At 53.5% G+C, this 20,334-nt stretch overlaps 1 protein-coding gene across 4 annotated transcripts in view; it reads left to right on the forward strand.

The window, feature by feature from the left end:
- Nucleotides 1-20,334, forward strand: part of LOC138503040 (myotubularin-related protein 9-like) — a 564,386-nt gene that overhangs the window by 377,770 nt on the left and 166,282 nt on the right. For 3 of the 4 annotated variants that reach the window (XM_069622476.1, XM_069622478.1, XM_069622477.1), the window contains exon 3: nt 11,293-11,352. The exons of the other annotated variant lie outside the window; for it this stretch is intronic. In XM_069622476.1, coding sequence (XP_069478577.1) covers nt 11,293-11,352 — 60 coding nt within the window. The remainder of the gene's footprint in view (nt 1-11,292; nt 11,353-20,334) is intronic. 4 annotated transcript variants of the gene reach the window in all.

Consider the following 20,334-nt stretch of genomic DNA (forward strand, 5'->3'; position numbering starts at 1 on the left):
CACAAGGGTCTCTCTGATGATGGCGAGCAGCAGGGGTACTTGTAATGATGATTGAGCATGACAGTCTCTCTGATGATGGCGAGCTCCAGCGGTGCTTGTAATTATGATTGAGCGCGAGAGTCTCTGATGATGGCGAGCTGCAGGGGTGCTTGTAATGATGATTGAGCATAGGGGTCTCTCTGATGATGCCAAGCTGCAGGGGTGCTTGTAATGATGATTGAGCGTGAGAGTCTCTGATGATTGCGAGCTGCAGGGGTGCTTGTAATGGTGATTGAGCGAGAAAGTCTCTGATGATGGTGAGCTGCAGGGTTGCTTGTAATGATGATTGAGCGTAAGAGTCTCTGATGATGACGAGCTGCAGGGTCGTTTGTAATGGTGATTGAGCATGAGAGTCTCTGATGATGGCGAGCTGCAGGGGTGCTTGTAATGATGATTGAGTGTGAGAGTCTCTGCTGATTGCGAGCTGCAGGGGTGCTTGTAATGATGATTGAGCGTGAGAGTCTCTGATGATGGTGAGCTGCAGGGGCACCTGTAATGATGATTGAGCGTGATAGTCTCTTATGATGGCGAGCTGTAGGGGCGCTTGTAATGATGAATGAGCGTGAGAGTCTCTGATGTTGGCGAACTGCAGGGGTGCTTGTAATGATGATTGAGCGTGAGAGTCTCTGATGATGGCGAGCTGCAGGGGTGCTTGTAATGATGATTGAGCGTAGGGGTCTCTCTGATGATGCCGAGCTGCAGGGGTGCTTGTAATGATGATTGAGCGTAAGAGTCTCTGATGATGGCGAGCTGCAGGGTCGTTTGTAATGATGATTGAGCGTGAGAGTCTCTGATGATGGCGAGCTGCAGGGGTGCTTGTAATGATGCTTGAGCGTGAGAGTCTCTGATGATGATGAGCTGCAGGTGTGCTTGTAGTGATGATTGAGTGTGATAGGCTCTGATGATGACGAGCTGCAGGGGTGCTGGTAATGAAGATTGAGCGTGAGAGTCTCTCTGATGATGGCGAGCTGCAGAGGTGCTTGTAATGATGATTGAGCGTGAGAGTCTCTGATGATGATGAGCTGCAGGGGTGCTTGTAATGGTGATTGAGTGTGAGTGTCTCTGATGATGACGAGCTGCAGGGGTGCTTGTAATGATGATTGAACGTGAGAGTCTCTCTGATGATGGCGAGCTGCAGAGGTGCTTGTAATGATGATTGAGCGTGAGAGTCTCTGATGATGATGAGCTGCAGGGGTGCTTGTAATGATGATTGAGCGTGAGAATCTCTGATGATGGTGAGCTGCAGGGGTGCCTGTAATGGTGATTAAGCATGAGAGTCTCTGATGATGACGAGCTGCAGGGGTGCTTGTAATGATGATTGAGCTTGAGAGTCTCTCTGATGATGGCGAGCTGCAGGGTTGCTTGTAATGATGATTGAGCGTGAGAGTCTCTGATGTTGGCAAACTGCAGGGGTGCGTGTAATGATGATTGAGCGTGAGAGTCTCTGATGATGGTGAGCTGCAGGGGTGCTTGTAATGATGATTGAGCATAGGGGTCTCTCTGATGATGCCGAGCTGCAGGGGTGCTTGTAATGATGATTGAGCGTAAGAGTCTCTGATGATGGCGAGCTGCGGGGTCGTTTGTAATGATGATTGAGCGTGAGAGTCTCTGATGATGGCGAGCTGCAGGGGTGCTTGTAATTATGATTGAGCGTGAGAGTCTCTGTTGATTGCGAGCTGCATGGGTGCTTGTAATGATGATTGAGCGAGAAAGTCTCTGATGATATTGAGCTGCAGGGTTGCTTGTAATGATGATTGAGCGTGAGAGTCTCTGATGATGGTGAGCTGCAGGGGCACCTGTAATGATGATTGAGCGTGAGAGTCTCTGATGATGGCGAGCTGTAGGGGCGCTTGTAATTATGATTGAGCGTGAGAGTCTCTGATGTTGGCGAACTGCAGGGGTGCTTGTAATGATGATTGAGTGTGAGAGTCTCTGATGATGGCGAGCTGCAGTGTCGTTTGTAATGATGATTGAGCGTGAGAGTCTCTGATGATGGCGAGCTGCAGGTGTGCTTGTAATGATGATTGAGCGTGAGAGTCTCTGATGATTGCGAGCTGCAGGGGTGCTTGTAATGGTGATTGAGCGAGAAAGTCTCTGATGATGGTGAGCTGCAGGGTTGCTTGTAATGATGATTGAGCGTAAGAGTCTCTGATGATGACGAGCTGCAGGGTCGTTTGTAATGGTGATTGAGCATGAGAGTCTCTGATGATGGCGAGCTGCAGGGGTGCTTGTAATGATGATTGAGTGTGAGAGTCTCTGCTGATTGCGAGCTGCAGGGGTGCTTGTAATGATGATTGAGCGTGAGAGTCTCTGATGATGGTGAGCTGCAGGGGCACCTGTAATGATGATTGAGCGTGATAGTCTCTGATGATGGCGAGCTGTAGGGGCGCTTGTAATGATGAATGAGCGTGAGAGTCTCTGATGTTGGCGAACTGCAGGGGTGCTTGTAATGATGATTGAGCGTGAGAGTCTCTGATGATGGCGAGCTGCAGGGGTGCTTGTAATGATGATTGAGCGTAGGGGTCTCTCTGATGATGCCGAGCTGCAGGGGTGCTTGTAATGATGATTGAGCGTAAGAGTCTCTGATGATGGCGAGCTGCAGGGTCGTTTGTAATGATGATTGAGCGTGAGAGTCTCTGATGATGGCGAGCTGCAGGGGTGCTTGTAATGATGCTTGAGCGTGAGAGTCTCTGATGATGATGAGCTGCAGGTGTGCTTGTAGTGATGATTGAGTGTGATAGGCTCTGATGATGACGAGCTGCAGGGGTGCTGGTAATGAAGATTGAGGGTGAGAGTCTCTCTGATGATGGCGAGCTGCAGAGGTGCTTGTAATGATGATTGAGCGTGAGAGTCTCTGATGATGATGAGCTGCAGGGGTGCTTGTAATGGTGATTGAGTGTGAGTGTCTCTGATGATGACGAGCTGCAGGGGTGCTTGTAATGATGATTGAACGTGAGAGTCTCTCTGATGATGGCGAGCTGCAGAGGTGCTTGTAATGATGATTGAGCGTGAGAGTCTCTGATGATGATGAGCTGCAGGGGTGCTTGTAATGATGATTGAGCGTGAGAATCTCTGATGATGGTGAGCTGCAGGGGTGCCTGTAATGGTGATTAAGCATGAGAGTCTCTGATGATGACGAGCTGCAGGGGTGCTTGTAATGATGATTGAGCTTGAGAGTCTCTCTGATGATGGCGAGCTGCAGGGTTGCTTGTAATGATGATTGAGCGTGAGAGTCTCTGATGTTGGCAAACTGCAGGGGTGCGTGTAATGATGATTGAGCGTGAGAGTCTCTGATGATGGTGAGCTGCAGGGGTGCTTGTAATGATGATTGAGCATAGGGGTCTCTCTGATGATGCCGAGCTGCAGGGGTGCTTGTAATGATGATTGAGCGTAAGAGTCTCTGATGATGGCGAGCTGCGGGGTCGTTTGTAATGATGATTGAGCGTGAGAGTCTCTGATGATGGCGAGCTGCAGGGGTGCTTGTAATTATGATTGAGCGTGAGAGTCTCTGTTGATTGCGAGCTGCATGGGTGCTTGTAATGATGATTGAGCGAGAAAGTCTCTGATGATATTGAGCTGCAGGGTTGCTTGTAATGATGATTGAGCGTGAGAGTCTCTGATGATGGTGAGCTGCAGGGGCACCTGTAATGATGATTGAGCGTGAGAGTCTCTGATGATGGCGAGCTGTAGGGGCGCTTGTAATTATGATTGAGCGTGAGAGTCTCTGATGTTGGCGAACTGCAGGGGTGCTTGTAATGATGATTGAGCGTGAGAGTCTCTGATGATGGCGAGCTGCAGGGGTGCTTATAATGATGATTGAGCGTAGGGGTCTCTCTGATGATGCCGAGCTGCAGTGGTGCTTGTAATGATGATTGAGCGTAAGAGTCTCTGATGATGGCGAGCTGCAGGGTCGTTTGTAATGATGATTGAGCGTGAGAGTCTCTGATGATGGCGAGCTGCAGGGGTGCTTGTAATGATGATTGAGTGTGAGAGACTCTGATGATTGCAAGCTGCAGGGGTGCTTGTAATGATGATTGAGCGAGAGAGTCTCTGATGATGGCGAGCTGTAGGGGTGCTTGTAATGGAGAGAGTCTCTGATGATGGCGAGCTGCACGGGTGCTTGTAATGATGATTGAGCGTGAGAGTCTCTGATGATGGCGAGCTGCAGGTGCACCTGTAAGGATGATTGAGAGTGAGAGTCTCTGATGATGGCGAGCTGTAGGGGCGCCTGTAATGATGATTGAGCATGAGAGTCTCTGATGATTGCGAGCTGCAGGGGTGCTTGTATTGATGATTGAGCGAGAGAGTCTCTGATGATGGTGAGCTGCAGGGTTGCTTGTAATGATGATTGAGCGTGACAGTCTCTGATGTTGGCGAGCTTCAGGGGTGCTTGTAAAGATGATTGAGCTTAGGGGTCTCTCTGATGATGGTGAGCTGCAGGGCTGCTTGTAATGATGATTGAGCGTGACAGTCTCTGATGTTGGCGTGCTGCAGGGGTGCTTGTAAAGATGATTGAGTGTGAGAGTCTCTGATGATAGTGAGCTGTAGGGGTGCTTGTAATGGAGAGAGTCTCTGATGATGGCGAGCTGCACGGGTGCTTGTAATGATGATTGAGCGTGAGAGTCTCTGATGATGGCGAGCTGCAGGGGTTCTTGTAATGATGATTGAGCATGAGAGTCTCTGATGATGGTGAGCTGCAGGGGTGCTTGTAATGATGATTGAGCGTGAGAGTCTCTGATGATGGCGATCTGCAGGGGTGCTTGTAATGATTATTGAGCGTGAGAGTCTCTGATGATAGCGAGCTGCAGGGGTGCTTGTAATGATGATTGAGCGTGAGAGTCTCTGATGATAACTAGCTGCAGGGGTGCGTGGAATGATGATTGAGCATGACAGACTCTGATGATGGCGAGCTGCAGGGGTGCTTGTAATGATTATTGAGCGTGAGAGTCTCTGATGATGGCGAGCTGCGGGGGTGCTTGTAATGATGATGGCTGAGCTCCACAAGGGTCTCTCTGATGATGGCGAGCAGCAGGGGTACTTGTAATGATGATTGAGCATTACAGTCTCTCTGATGATGGCGAGCTGCAGCGGTGCTTGTAATTATGATTGAGCGCGAGAGTCTCTGATGATGGCGAGCTGCAGGGGTGCTTGTAATGATGATTGAGGGTGAGAGTCTCTGATGATGACGAGCTGCAAGGGTGCTTGTAATGATGATTGAGCGTAGGGGTCTCTCTGATGATGGCGAGCTGCAGGGGTGCTTGTAATGAATATTGTGCGTGAGATTCTCTGATGATGGCGAGCTGCAGGGGTGCTTGTAATGATGATTGAGCATGAGAGTCTCTGATGATGGCGAGCTGCAGGGGTGCATGTATTGATGATTGAGCGTGAGAGTCTCTGATGATGATGAGTTGCAGGGGTGCTTGTAATGATGATTGAGCGTGAGAGTCTCTGAGGATGGCGAGCTGCAGGGGTGCTTGTAGTGATGATTGAGCGTGAGAGTCGCTGATGATGATGAGTTGCAGGGGTGCTTGTAATGATGATTGAGCGTGAGAGTCTCTGAGGATGGCGAGCTGCAGGGGTGCTTGTAGTGATGATTGAGCGTGAGAGTTTCTGATGATGGCGAGCTGCAGGGGTGCTTGTAGTGATGATTGAGCGTGAGAGTCTCTGATGATGGCGAGCTGCAGGGGTGCTTGTACTGATGATTGAGCGTCAGAGTCTCTAATGATGGCGAGCTGCAGGGGTGCTTGTAATGATGATTGAGCGTGAGAGTCTCTGATGATGGCGAGCTGTAGGGGTGCTTGTAATGGAGAGAGTCTCTGATGATGGCGAGCTGCATGGGTGCTTGTAATGATGATTGAGCGTGAGAGTTTCTGATGATGGCGAGCTGCAGGGCTACTTGTAATGAAGATTGAGCATGAGAGTCTCTGATGATAGCGAGCTGTAGAGGTGCTTGTAATGATGATTGAGCGTGAGAGTCTCTCTGATGATGGCGAGCTGCAGGGGTGCTTGTAATGATTATTGAGCGTGAGAGTCTCTGATGATGGCGAGCTGCAGGGGTGCTTGTAATCATGATTGAGCGTGAGAGTCTCTGATGATGACGAGCTGCAGGGGTGCCTGGAATGATGATTGAGCATGACAGTCTCTGATGATGGCGAGCTGCAGGGGTGCTTATAATGATTATTGAGCGTGAGAGTCTCTGATGATGGCGAGCTGCGGGGGTGCTTGTAATGATAATGGCTGAGCTCCACAAGGGTCTCTCTGATGATGGCGAGCTGCAGGGGTACTTGTAATGATGATTGAGCATGCAAGTCTCTCTGATGATGGCGAGCTACAGCGGTCCTTGTAATGAAGATTGAGCGTGAGAGTCTCTGATGATGGCGAGCTGCAGGGGTGCTTGTAATGATGATTGAGGGTGAGAGTCTCTCTGATGATGGCGAGCTGAAGGGGTGCTTGTAATGATGATTGAGCGTGAGAGACTCTGATGATGACGAGCTGCAGGGGTGCTTGGTAAGATGATTGAGCGTGAGAGTCTCTGATGATGACAAGCTGCAAGGGTGCTTGTAATGATGATTGAGCGTAGGGGTCTCTCTGATGATGGCGAGCTGCAGCAGTGCTTGTAATGAATATTGTGCGTGAGATTCTCTGATGATGGCGACTGCAGGGGTGCTTGTAATGATGATTGAGCGTGAGAGTCTCTGATGATGGCGAGCTGCAGGGGTGCGTGTATTGATGATTGAGCGTGAGAGTCTCTAATGATGACGAGCTGCAGGGGTGCTTGTAATGATGATTGAGCATGAGAGTCTCTGATGATGGCGAGCTGTAGGGGTGCTTGTAATGATTATTGAGCATGAGAGTCTCTGATGATGGCGAGCTGTAGGGGTGCTTGTAATGATTATTGAGCGTGAGAGTCTCTGATGATGGCGAGCTGCAGGGGTGCTTGTAATGATGTTGAGCGCGAGAATCTCTGATGATGGCGAGCTGCAGGAGTGCTTGTAATGATGATTGAGCGTGAGAGTCTCTTTGATGATGGCGAGCTGCAGGGGTGCTTGTAATGATGATTGAGCGTGAGAGTCTCTGATGATGACGAGCTGCAGGGGTGCTTGTAAAGATAATTGAGCGTGAGAGTCTCTGATGATGACGAGCTACAAGGGTGCTTGTAATGATGATTGAGCGTAGGGGTCTCTCTGATGATGGCGAGCTGCAGGGGTGCTTGTAATGATGATTGAGCGTGAGAGTCTCTCTGATGATGGCGAGCTGCAGCAGTGCTTGTAATGATGATTGAGCGTGAGAGTCTCTGATGATGGCGAGCTACAGGGGTGCTTGTAATGATGATTGAGCGTGAGAGTCTCTCTGATGATGGCGAGCTGCTGGAGTGCTTGTAATGATGATTGAGCGTGAGAGTCTCTGATGATGACTAGCTGCAGGGGTGCTTGTAAAGATGATTGAGCGTGACAGTCTCTGATGATGACGAGCTGCAAGGGTGCTTGTAATGATGATTGAGCGTAGGGATCTCTCTGATGATGGCGAGCTGCAAGGGTGCTTGTAATGAATATTGTGCGTGAGAGTCTCTGATGATGGCGAACTGCAGGTGTGCTTGTAATGATGATTGAGCGTGAGAGTCTCTGATGATGGCGAGCTGCAGGGGTGCATGTATTGATGATTGAGCGTGAGAGTCTCTGATGATGACGAGCTGCAGGGGTGCTTGTAATGATGATTGAGCGTGAGAGTCTCTGATGATGGCGAGCTGCAGGGGTGCTTGTAATGATGATTGAGCGTGAGAGTCTCTGATGATGGCGAGCTGCAGGGGTGCTTGTAGTGATGATTGAGCGTGAGAGTTTCTAATGATGACGAGCTGCAGGCGTGCTTGTAATGATGATTGAGCGTGAGAGTCTCTGATGATGGCGAGCTGCATGGATGCTTGTATTGATGATTGAGCGTAGGGGTCTCTCTGATGATGGCGTGCTGCAGGGGTACTTGTAATGAATATTGTGTGTGACAGTCTCTGATGATGGCGAACTGCAGGGGTGCTTGTAATGATGATTGAGCGTGAGAGTCTCTGATGATGGCGAGCTGCAGGGGTGTTAGTATTGATGATTGAGCGTGAGAGTCTCTGATGATGACGAGCTGCAGGGGTGCTTGTAATGATGATTGAGCGTGAGAGTCTCTGATGATGGCGAGCTGCAGGGGTGCTTGTAATGATGATTGAGCGTGAGAGTCTCTGATGATGGCGAGCTGCAGGGGTGCTTGTAGTGATGATTGAGCGTGAGAGTCTCTGATGATGGCGAGCTGCAGGGGTGCTTGTACTGATGATTGAGCGTGAGAGTCTCTAATGATGACGAGCTGCAGGGGTGCTTGTAATGATGATTGAGCGTGAGTTTCTGATGATGGCGAGCTGCAGGGGTGCTTTTAATGATGATTGAGCGTGAGAGTCTCTGATGATGGCGAGCTGCAGCGGTGCTTGTAATGAAGATTGAGCGTGAGAGTCTCTGATGATGACGAGCTGCAGGGGTGCTTGGAAAGATGATTGAGCGTGAGAGTCTCTGATGATGACGAGCTGCAAGGGTGCTTGTAATGATGATTGAGCGTAGGGGTCTCTCTGATGATGGCGAGCTGCAGGGGTGCTTGTAATGAATATTGTGCGTGAGATTCTCTGATGATGGCGAGCTGCAGGGGTGCTTGTAATGATGATTGAGCGTGAGAGTCTCTGATGATGGCGAGCTGCAGGGGTGCGTGTATTGATGATTGAGCGTGAGAGTCTCTGATGATGACGAGCTGCAGGGGTGCTTGTAATGATGATTGAGTGTGAGAGTCTCTGATGATGGTGAGCTGCAGGGGTGCTTGTAATGATGATTGAGCGTGAGAGTCTCTGATGATGGTGAGCTGCAGGGGTGCTTGTAGTGATGATTGAGCGTGAGAGTCTCTGATGATGGCGAGCTGCGGGGGTGCTTGTAGTGATGATTGAGCGTGAGAGTCTCTGATGATGGCGAGCTGCAGGGGTGCTTTTAATGATGATTGAGCGTGAGAGTCTCTGATGATGGCGAGCTGCAGCGGTGCTTGTAATGAAGATTGAGCGTGAGAGTCTCTGATGATGACGAGCTGCAGGGGTGCTTGGAAAGATGATTGAGCGTGAGAGTGTCTGATGATGATGAGCTGCAAGGGTGCTTGTAATGATGATTGAGCGTAGGGGTCTCTCTGATGATGGCGAGCTGCAGGGGTGCTTGTAATGAATATTGTGCGTGAGATTCTCTGATGATGGCGAGCTGCAGGGGTGCTTGTAATGATGATTGAGCGTGAGAGTCTCTGATGATGGCGAGTTGCTGGGGTGCTTGTAGTGATGATTGAGCGTGAGAGTTTCTAATGATGACGAGCTGCAGGCGTGCTTGTAATGATGATTGAGCGTGAGAGTCTCTGATGATGGCGAGCTGCATGGGTGCTTGTAATGATGATTGAGCGTAGGGGTCTCTATGATGGCGAGCTGCAGGGGTACTTGTAATTAATATTGTGTGTGAGAGTCTCTGATGATGGCGAACTGCAGGGGTGCTTGTAATGATGATTGAGCGTGAGAGTCTCTGATAATGGCGAGCTGCAGGGGTGTTTGTATTGATGATTGAGCGTGAGAGTCTCTGATGATGACGAGCTACAGGGGTGCTTGTAATGATGATTGAGCGTGAGAGTCTCTGATGATGGCGAGCTGCAGGGGTGCTTGTAATGATGATTGAGCGTGAGAGTCTCTGATGATGGCGAGCTGCAGGGGTGCTTGTAGTGATGATTGAGCGTGAGAGTCTCTGATGATGGCGAGCTGCAGGGGTGCTTGTACTGATGATTGAGCGTGAGAGTCTCTAATGATGACGAGCTGCAGGGGTGCTTGTAATGATGATTGAGCGTGAGAGTCTCTGATGATGGCGAGCTGCAGGGGTGCTTGTAATGATGATTGAGAGTGAGAGTCTCTGATGATGGTGAGCTGCAGGGGTGCTTGTAATGATGTTGAGCGCGAGAATCTCTGATGATGGAAAGCACAGGGGTGCTTGTAATGAATATTGTGCGTGAGAGTCTCTGATGATGGTGAACTGCAGGGGTGCTTGTAATGATGATTGAGCGTGAGAGTCTCTGATGATGGCGAGCTGCAGGGGTGCATGTATTGATGATTGAGCGTGAGAGTCTCTGATGATGACGAGCTGCAGGGGTGCTTGTAATGATGATTGAGCGTGAGAGTCTCTGATGATGGCGAGCTGCAGGGGTGCTTGTAATGATGATTGAGCATGAGAGTCTCTGATGATGGCGAGCTGCAGGGGTGCTTGTAGTGATGATTGAGCGTGAGAGTTTCTAATGATGACGAGCTGCAGGCGTGCTTGTAATGATGATTGATCGTTAGAGTCTCTGATGATGGCGAGCTGCATGGGTGCTTGTAATGATGATTGAGCGTAGGGGTCTCTCTGATGATGGCGAGCTGCAGGGCTACTTGTAATGAATATTGTGTGTAAGAGTCTCTGATGATGGCGAACTGCAGGGGTGCTTGTAATGATGATTGAGCGTGAGAGTCTCTGATGATGGCGAGCTGCAGGGGTGTTTGTATTGATGATTGAGCGTGAGAGTCTCTGATGATGACGAGCTGCAGGGGTGCTTGTAATGATGATTGAGCGTGAGAGTCTCTGATGATGGCGAGCTGCAGGGGTGCTTGTAATGATGATTGAGCGTGAGAGTCTCTGATGATGGCGAGCTGCAGGGGTGCTTGTAGTGATGATTGAGCGTGAGAGTCTCTGATGATGGTTAGCTGCAGGGGTGCTTGTACTGATGATTGAGCGTGAGAGTCTCTAATGATGACGAGCTGCAGGGGTGCTTGTAATGATGATTGAGCGTGAGAGTCTCTGATGATGGCGAGCTGCAGGGGTGCTTGTAATGATGATTGAGCGTGAGAGTTTCTGATGATGGCGAGCTGCAGGGGTGCTTTTAATGATGATTGAGCGTGAGAGTCTCTGATGATGGCGAGCTGCAGGGATGCGTGTAATGATGATTGAGCGTGAGAGTCTCCGATGATGGCGAGCTGCAGGGGTGCTTGTAATGATGTTGAGCGCGAGAATCTCTGATGATGGCGAGCTGCAGGGGTGCTTGTAATGATGATGGCTGAGCTCCGTGACTTACATCCAGGGGGCGCTTGTATTGATGATGACTGAGCTCCACAGGGGTCTCTCTGAGGATGGCGAACCTCCGTGGGCGCTTTTTGACTAACCCTGTGTTTTATTTCCCGGCCCCTAGTGTTCAGAACCTGGGGCACTTCCAGGGCAGTCGGACTAGGGGTCTGCAGCAGGAGGACAGGTTGGGAATCTCCTGCTCACTGTTGCTTTGCCCTCCTGTGCTGCCCCTTTCAACCTTGCAACTGACAGCGAGTCTCGCTTTCATTGTCTCGAGCCACAGTCTGGCTTGCTGCTCCCCTGCCTTCGCCAGCATTGACGTGTCTTCTCAGCACTGTGGGTGCACTCACTAGGTGCACACAGGGTGTATACACGTGCTCACACACACACACACACACACCTGTGCTTCGGGCCTATTGTCACTCGTGCTACCCAGTGTGCACACACGTGTCTCCACTACACCAGCTCCCCGTCTCCTGCACGTAGCCATGCACTCTCGGCCACACAGCTTGCTGTTGCGTTCTTTTGTTTGTGAAGCTTCAAGCCGCTAAACATCGGACGGGCCTCTTGTCACACTCAGGCCTCGCCTCGCCTCAGTCTCCTCCCTCTGCTAGTCTGTCCTTACGCGCACCAGCCCCCCCACCCTCCCAGCCACCCCTGAGAGGTCCACAAGACCTGCCTTCAAGCAGTCATACACGTCTGAATGCCTTGCTGACACTCGCATGTCCATACTGACATGTGTTATCGCAGGAACTTGCAGGTGCACACACCTAATCTGTTGTCAGGTGTGTGTGGGGTCATGCTCTAACATAAACAGCACAAGTCTTCACCTGTCATAAATAGCACATACGGTGACACGTGGTACATGTAACAAAGGGCAGTGTTTGTAATGACACTAAAACTAGCCACACATGCACATAGTGACACATAGACCTGTTCGCAGTGACACTAGTGCACCGAATGTGTTCGGGTTTACAGCAGTGGGGGATGGGTAGACAGGTGTCGCAAGAGCTGTGCTTTCAACCTTAGTGCCTTCACAAGCAGGTTGTCATGTAGGGGCGGTCCTGGGGGTCCAAGCCTGACCAGGAGACGGCTGTAGGAGGACGGGGCCCTTTCCTAGTAAGACAGGGTCTCCAGGTGGCAGGTACAGGTAGGCAGGGTGGGGACAGAGATGTCTGGCATCCGCACTCTAGAGAAGAAAGCTCACTGCCTCAACTAACCAGCATGGACCACACAGGAAAGACCACCTGGGGAACAGGCCAACAGGCCACAGAGAAGGCAGGCACCCAAGGACCATCCATTTCTGCAGAGAAGACACAGGACAGACCACCCGGGGAACAGGCCAACAGGCCACAGAGAAGGCAGGCACCCGAGGACCATCCATTCCTGCAGAAAAGACACAGGACAGACCACCCGGGGAACAGGCCAACAGGCCACAGAGAAGGCAGGCACCCAAGGACCATCCATTTCTGCAGAGAAGACACAGGACAGACCACCCGGGGAACAGGCCAACAGGCCACATAGAAGGCAGCCACCCAAGGACCATACATTCCTGCAGAGAAGACACAGGACAGACCACCCGGGGAACAGGCCAACAGGCCACAGAGAAGGCAGCCACCCAAGGACCATCCATTCCTGCAGAGAAGACACAGGACAGACCACCCGGGGTACAGGCCAACAGGCCACAGAGAAGGCAGGCACCCAAGGACCATCCATTCCTGCAGAGAAGACACAGGACAGACCACCCGGGGAACAGGCCAACAGGCCACAGAGAAGGCAGCCCCCCAAGGACCATCCATTCCTGCAGAGAAGACACAGGACAGACCACCCGGGGAACAGGCCAACAGGCCACAGAGAAGGCAGCCACCCAAGGACCATCCATTCCTGCAGAGAAGACACAGGACAGACCACCCGGGGAACAGGCCAACAGGCCACAGAGAAGGCAGCCACCCAAGGACCATCCATTCCTGCAGAGAAGACACAGGACAAACCACCCGGGGAACAGGCCAACAGGCCACAGAGAAGGCAGCCACCCAAGGACCACCCATTCCTGCAGAGAAGACACAGGACAGACCACCCGTGGTACAGGCCAACAGGCCACAGAGAAGGCAGGCACCCAAGGACCATCCATTCCTGCAGAGAAGACACAGGACAGACCACCCGGGGAACAGGCCAACAGGCCACAGAGAAGGCAGCCACCCAAGGACCATCCATTCCTGCAGAGAAGACACAGGACAGACCACCCGGGGAACAGGCCAACAGGCCACAGAGAAGGCAGGCACCCAAGGAACATCCATTCATGCAGAGAAGACACAGGACAGACCACCCGGGAAACAGGCCAACAGGCCACAGAGAAGGCAGGCACCCAAGAAACATCCATTCATGCAGAGAAGACACAGGACAGACCACTCGGGACAGGCCAACAGGCCACAGAGAAGGCAGGCACCAAAGGACCATCCATTCATGCAGAGAAGGCACAGGACAGACCACCCGGGAAACAGGCCAACAGGCCACAAAGAAGGCAGGCACCCAAGGAACATCCATTCATGCAGAGAAGACACAGGACAGACCACTCGGGGAACAGGCCAACAGGCCACAGAGAAGGCAGGCACCCAAGGAACATCCATTCATGCAGAGAAGACACAGGACAGACCACCCGGGAAACAGGCCAACAGGCCACAGAGAAGGCAGGCACCCAAGAAACATCCATTCATGCAGAGAAGACACAGGACAGACCACTCGGGGTACAAGCCACAGAGAAGGCAGGCACCCAAGGACCATCCATTCATGCAGAGAAGACACAGGAGAGAGCACTCGGGGAACAGGCCAACAGGCCACAGAGAAGGCAGGCACCCAAGGAACATCCATTCATGCAGAGAAGACACAGGACAGACCACCCGGGAAACAGGCCAACAGGCCACAGAGAAGGCAGGCACCCAAGGACCATCCATTCATGCAGAGAAGACACAGGACAGACCACCCGGGGTACAAGCCACAGAGAAGGCAGGCACCCAAGGACCATCCATTCATGCAGAGAAGACACAGGAGAGAGCACTCGGGGAACAGGCTAACAGGCCACAGAGAAGGCAGGCACCCAAGCACCATCCATTCATGCAGAGAAGACACAGGACAGACCACCCGGGAAACAGGCCAAAAGGCCACAAAGAAGGCAGGCACCCAAGGAACATCCATTCATGCAGAGAAGACACAGGACAGACCACTCAGGAACAGGCCAACAGGCCACAGAGAAGGCAGCCACCCAAGGACCATCCATTCATGCAGAGAAGACACAGGACAGGCCACTCGGGAACAGGCCACAGAGAAGGCAGGCACCCAAGGACCATCCATTCTTGCAGAGAAGACACAGGACACACCACTCGGGGAACAGGCCGACAGGCCACAGAGAAGGCAGGCACCCAAGGACAATCTATTCCTGCAGAGAAGACACAGGACAGACCACTCGGGAACAGGCCAACAGGCCACAGAGAAGGCAGGCACCCAAGGACCAGCCATTCATGCAGAGAAGACACAGGACAGACCACTCGCAGAACAGGCCACAGAGAAGGCAGGCACCCAAGGACCATCCATTCTTGCAGAGAAGACACAGGACACACCACTCGGGGAACAGGCCAACAGGCCACAGAGAAGGCAGGCAACCAAGGACCATCCATTCTTGCAGAGAAGACACAGGACAGACCACCCGGGGAACAGGCCAACAGGCCACAGAGAAGGCAGGCACCCAAGGACCATCCATTCATGCAGAGAAGACACAGGACAGACCACTCGGGAACAGGCCAACAGGCCACAGAGAAGGCAGGCACCCAAGGACCATCCATTCATGCAGAGAAGACACAGGACAGACCACTCGGGGAACAGGCCAACAGGCCACAGAGAAGGCAGGCACCCAAGGACCATCCATTCATGCAGAGAAGACACAGGACAGGCCACTCGGGAACAGGCCACAGAGAAGGCAGGCACCCAAGGAACATCCATTCATGCAGAGAAGACACAGGACAGACCACCCGGGAAACAGGCCAACAGGCCACAGAGAAGGCAGGCACCCAAGGACCGTCCGTTCCTGCAGAGAAGACACAGGACAGACCACCCGGGGAACAGGCAAACAGGCCACAGAGAAGGCAGGCACCCAAGGACCATCCATTCCTGCAGAGAAGGCACAGGACAGACCACCCGGGGAACAGGCCACAGAGAAGGCAGCCACCCAAGGACCATCCATTCATGCAGAAAAGACACAGGACAGACCACTCGGGGGAACAGGCCAACAGGCCACAGACAAGGCAGGCACCCAAGGACCATCTATTCATGCAGAGAAGACACAGGACAGACCACCCGGGGAACAGGCCACAGAGAAGGCAGCCACCCAAGGACCATCCATTCATGCAGAAAAGACACAGGACAGACCACTCGGGGGAACAGGCCAACAGGCCACAGACAAGGCAGGCACCCAAGGACCATCTATTCATGCAGAGAAGACACAGGACAGACCACCCGGGGAACAGGCCACAGAGAAGGCAGGCACCCAAGGACCATCCATTCATGCAGAGACGACACAGGACAGACCACCCGGGGAACAGGCCAACAGGCCACAGAGAAGGCAGGCACCCAAGGACCATCCATTCATGCAGAGAAGACACAGGACACACCACTCGGGGAACAGGCCAACAGGCCACAGAGAAGGCAGGCACCCAAGGACCATCCATTCATGCAGAGAAGACACAGGACAGACCACTCAGGAACAGGCAAACAGGCCACAGAGAAGGCAGGCACCCAAGGACCATCCATTCATGCAGAGAAGACACAGGACAGGCCACTCGGGGAACAGGCCAACAGGCCACAGAGAAGGCAGGCACCCAAGGACCATCCATTCCTGCAGAGAAGACACAGGACAGACCACTCGGGGAACAGGCCACAGAGAAGGCTGGCACCCAAGGACCATCCATTCATGCAGAGACGACACAGGACAGACCACCCGGGGAACAGGCCAACAGGCCACAGAGAAGGCAGGCACCCAAGGACCATCCATTCCTGCAGAGAAGACACAGGACAGACCACCCGGGGAACAGGCCAACAGGCCACAGAGAAGGCAGGCACCCAAGGACCATCCATTCCTGCAGAGAAGACACAGGACAGACCACCCGGGGAACAGGCCAACAGGCCACAGAGAAGGCAGGCACCCAGCACCATCCATTCATTCAGAGAAGACACAGGACAGACCACTCGGGGGAACAGGCCAACAGGCCACAGACAAGGCAGGCACCCAAGGACCATCTATTCATGCAGAGAAGACACAGGACAGACCACCCGGGGAACAGGCCACAGGGAAGGCAGGCACCCAAGGACCATCCATTCATGCAGAGAAGACACAGGACAGACCACCCGGGGAACAGGCCAACAGGCCACAGAGAAGGCAGGCACTCAGGGACCATCCATTCATGCAGAGAAGACACAGGACAGACCACCCGGGGAACAGGCCAACAGGCCACGGAGAAGGCAGGCACCCAAGGAACATCCATTCATGCAGAGAAGACACAGGACAGACCACTCGGGGAACAGGCCAACAGGCCACAGAGAAGGCAGGCACCCAAGGAACATCCATTCATGCAGAGAAGACACAGGACAGACCACCCGGGAAACAGGCCAACAGGCCACAGAGAAGGCAGGCACCCAAGAAACATCCATTCATGCAGAGAAGACACAGGACAGACCACTCGGGGACAGGCCAACAGGCCACAGAGAAGGCAGGCACCCAGCACCATCCATTCATGCAGAGAAGACACAGGACAGACCACTTGGGAACAGGCCAACAGGCCACAGAGAAGGCAGGCACCCAAGGACCATCCATTCATGCAGAGAAGACACAGGACAGACCACCCGGGGTACAAGCCACAGAGAAGGCAGGCACCCAAGGACCATCCATTCATGCAGAGAAGACACAGGAGAGAGCACTCGGGGAACAGGCTAACAGGCCACAGAGAAGGCAGGCACCCAAGCACCATCCATTCATGCAGAGAAGACACAGGACAGACCACCCGGGAAACAGGCCAACAGGCCACAAAGAAGGCAGGCACCCAAGGAACATCCATTCATGCAGAGAAGACACAGGACAGACCACTCAGGAACAGGCCAACAGGCCACAGAGAAGGCAGCCACCCAAGGACCATCCATTCATGCAGAGAAGACACAGGACAGGCCACTCGGGAACAGGCCACAGAGAAGGCAGGCACCCAAGGACCATCCATTCTTGCAGAGAAGACACAGGACACACCACTCGGGGAACAGGCCAACAGGCCACAGAGAAGGCAGGCACCCAAGGACAATCTATTCCTGCAGAGAAGACACAGGACAGACAACTCGGGAACAGGCCAACAGGCCACAGAGAAGGTAGGCACCCAAGGACCAGCCATTCATGCAGAGAAGACACAGGACAGACCACTCGCAGAACAGGCCACAGAGAAGGCAGGCACCCAAGGACCATCCATTCTTGCAGAGAAGACACAGGACACACCACTCGGGGAACAGGCCAACAGGCCACAGAGAAGGCAGGCAACCAAAGACCATCCATTCTTGCAGAGAAGACACAGGACAGACCACCCGGGGAACAGGCCAACAGGCCACAGAGAAGGCAGGCACCCAAGGACCATCCATTCATGCAGAGAAGACACAGGACAGACCACTCGGGAACAGGCCAACAGGCCACAGAGAAGGCAGGCACCCAAGGACCATCCATTCATGCAGAGAAGACACAGGACAGACCACTCGGGGAACAGGCCAACAGGCCACAGAGAAGGCAGGCACCCAAGGACCATCCATTCATGCAGAGAAGACACAGGACAGGCCACTCGGGAACAGGCCACAGAGAAGGCAGGCACCCAAGGAACATCCATTCATGCAGAGAAGACACAGGACAGACCACCCGGGAAACAGGCCAACAGGCCACAGAGAAGGCAGGCACCCAAGGACCATCCATTCCTGCAGAGAAGACACAGGACAGACCACCCGGGGAACAGGCCACAGAGAAGGCAGCCACCCAAGGACCATCCATTCATGCAGAAAAGACACAGGACAGACCACTCGGGGGAACAGGCCAACAGGCCACAGACAAGGCAGGCACCCAAGGACCATCTATTCATGCAGAGAAGACACAGGACAGACCACCCGGGGAACAGGCCACAGAGAAGGCAGCCACCCAAGGACCATCCATTCATGCAGAAAAGACACAGGACAGACCACTCGGGGGAACAGGCCAACAGGCCACAGACAAGGCAGGCACCCAAGGACCATCTATTCATGCAGAGAAGACACAGGACAGACCACCCGGGGAACAGGCCACAGAGAAGGCAGGCACCCAAGGACCATCCATTCATGCAGAGAAGACACAGGACAGACCACCCGGGGAACAGGCCAACAGGCCACAGAGAAGGCAGGCACCCAGCACCACCCATTCATGCAGAGAAGACACAGGACACACCACTCGGGGAACAGGCCAACAGGCCACAGAGAAGGCAGGCACCCAAGGACCATCCATTCATGCAGAGAAGACACAGGACAGACCACTCAGGAACAGGCAAACAGGCCACAGAGAAGGCAGGCACCCAAGGACAATCCATTCATGCAGAGAAGACACAGGACAGGCCACTCGGGGAACAGGCCAACAGGCCACAGAGAAGGCAGGCACCCAAGGACCATCCATTCCTGCAGAGAAGACACAGGACAGACCACTCGGGGAACAGGCCACAGAGAAGGCTGGCACCCAAGGACCATCCAATCATGCAGAGACGACACAGGACAGACCACCCGGGGAACAGGCCAACAGGCCACAGAGAAGGCAGGCACCCAAGGACCATCCATTCCTGCAGAGAAGACACAGGACAGACCACCCGGGGAACAGGCCAACAGGCCACAGAGAAGGCAGGCACCCAAGGACCATCCATTCCTGCAGAGAAGACACAGGACAGACCACCCGGGGAACAGGCCAACAGGCCACAGAGAAGGCAGGCACCCAGCACCATCCATTCATTCAGAGAAGACACAGGACAGACCACTCGGGGGAACAGGCCAACAGGCCACAGACAAGGCAGGCACCCAAGGACCATCTATTCATGCAGAGAAGACACAGGACAGACCACCCGGGGAACAGGCCACAGGGAAGGCAGGCACCCAAGGACCATCCATTCATGCAGAGAAGACACAGGACAGACCACCCGGGGAACAGGCCAACATGCCACAGAGAAGGCAGGCACCCAGCACCACCCATTCATGCAGAGAAGACACAGGACACACCACTCGGGGAACAGGCCAACAGGCCACAGAGAAGGCAGGCACCCAAGGACCATCCATTCATGCAGAGAAGACACAGGACAGGCCACTCGGGGAACAGGCCAACAGGCCACAGAGAAGGCAGGCACCCAAGGACCATCCATCCATGCAGAGAAGACACAGGACAGGCCACTCGGGGAACAGGCCAACAGGCCACAGAGAAGGCAGGCACCCAAGGACAATCCATTCATGCAGAAAAGACACAGGACAGGCCACTCGGGGAACAGGCCAACAGGCCACAGAGAAGACAGGCACACAAGGACCAGCCAGTCATGCAGAGAAGACACAGGACAGACCACTCGGGGAACAGGCCAACAGGCCACAGACAAGGCAGGCACCCAAGGACCATCCATTCATGCAGAGAAGATACAGGACAGAGCACTCGGGAACAGGCCAACAGGCCACAGAGAAGGCAGGTGCCCAAGGACCAGCCATTCATGCAGAGAAGACACAGGACAGACCACCCGGGGAACAGGCCAACAGGCCACAGAGAAGGCAGGCACCCAGCACCATCCATTCATGCAGAGAAGACACAGGACACACCACTCGGGCAACAGGCCAACAGGCCACAGAGAAGGCAGGCACCCAAGGACCATCCATTCATGCAGAGAAGACACAGGACAGGCCACTCGGGGAACAGGCCAACAGGCCACAGAGAAGGCAGGCAACCAAGGACCATCCATTCATGCAGAGAAGACACAGGACAGGCCACTCGGGGAACAGGCCAACAGGCCACAGAGAAGGCAGGCACCCAAGGACCATCCATTCCTGCAGAGAAGACACAGGACAGACCACCCGGGGAACAGGCCAACAGGCCACAGAGAAGGCAGGC

Source organism: Ambystoma mexicanum, chromosome 11 (assembly GCF_040938575.1).
Source record: "Ambystoma mexicanum isolate Mex_15411 chromosome 11, UKY_AmexF1_1, whole genome shotgun sequence".
Classification (NCBI taxonomy): Eukaryota; Metazoa; Chordata; class Amphibia; order Caudata; family Ambystomatidae; genus Ambystoma; species Ambystoma mexicanum.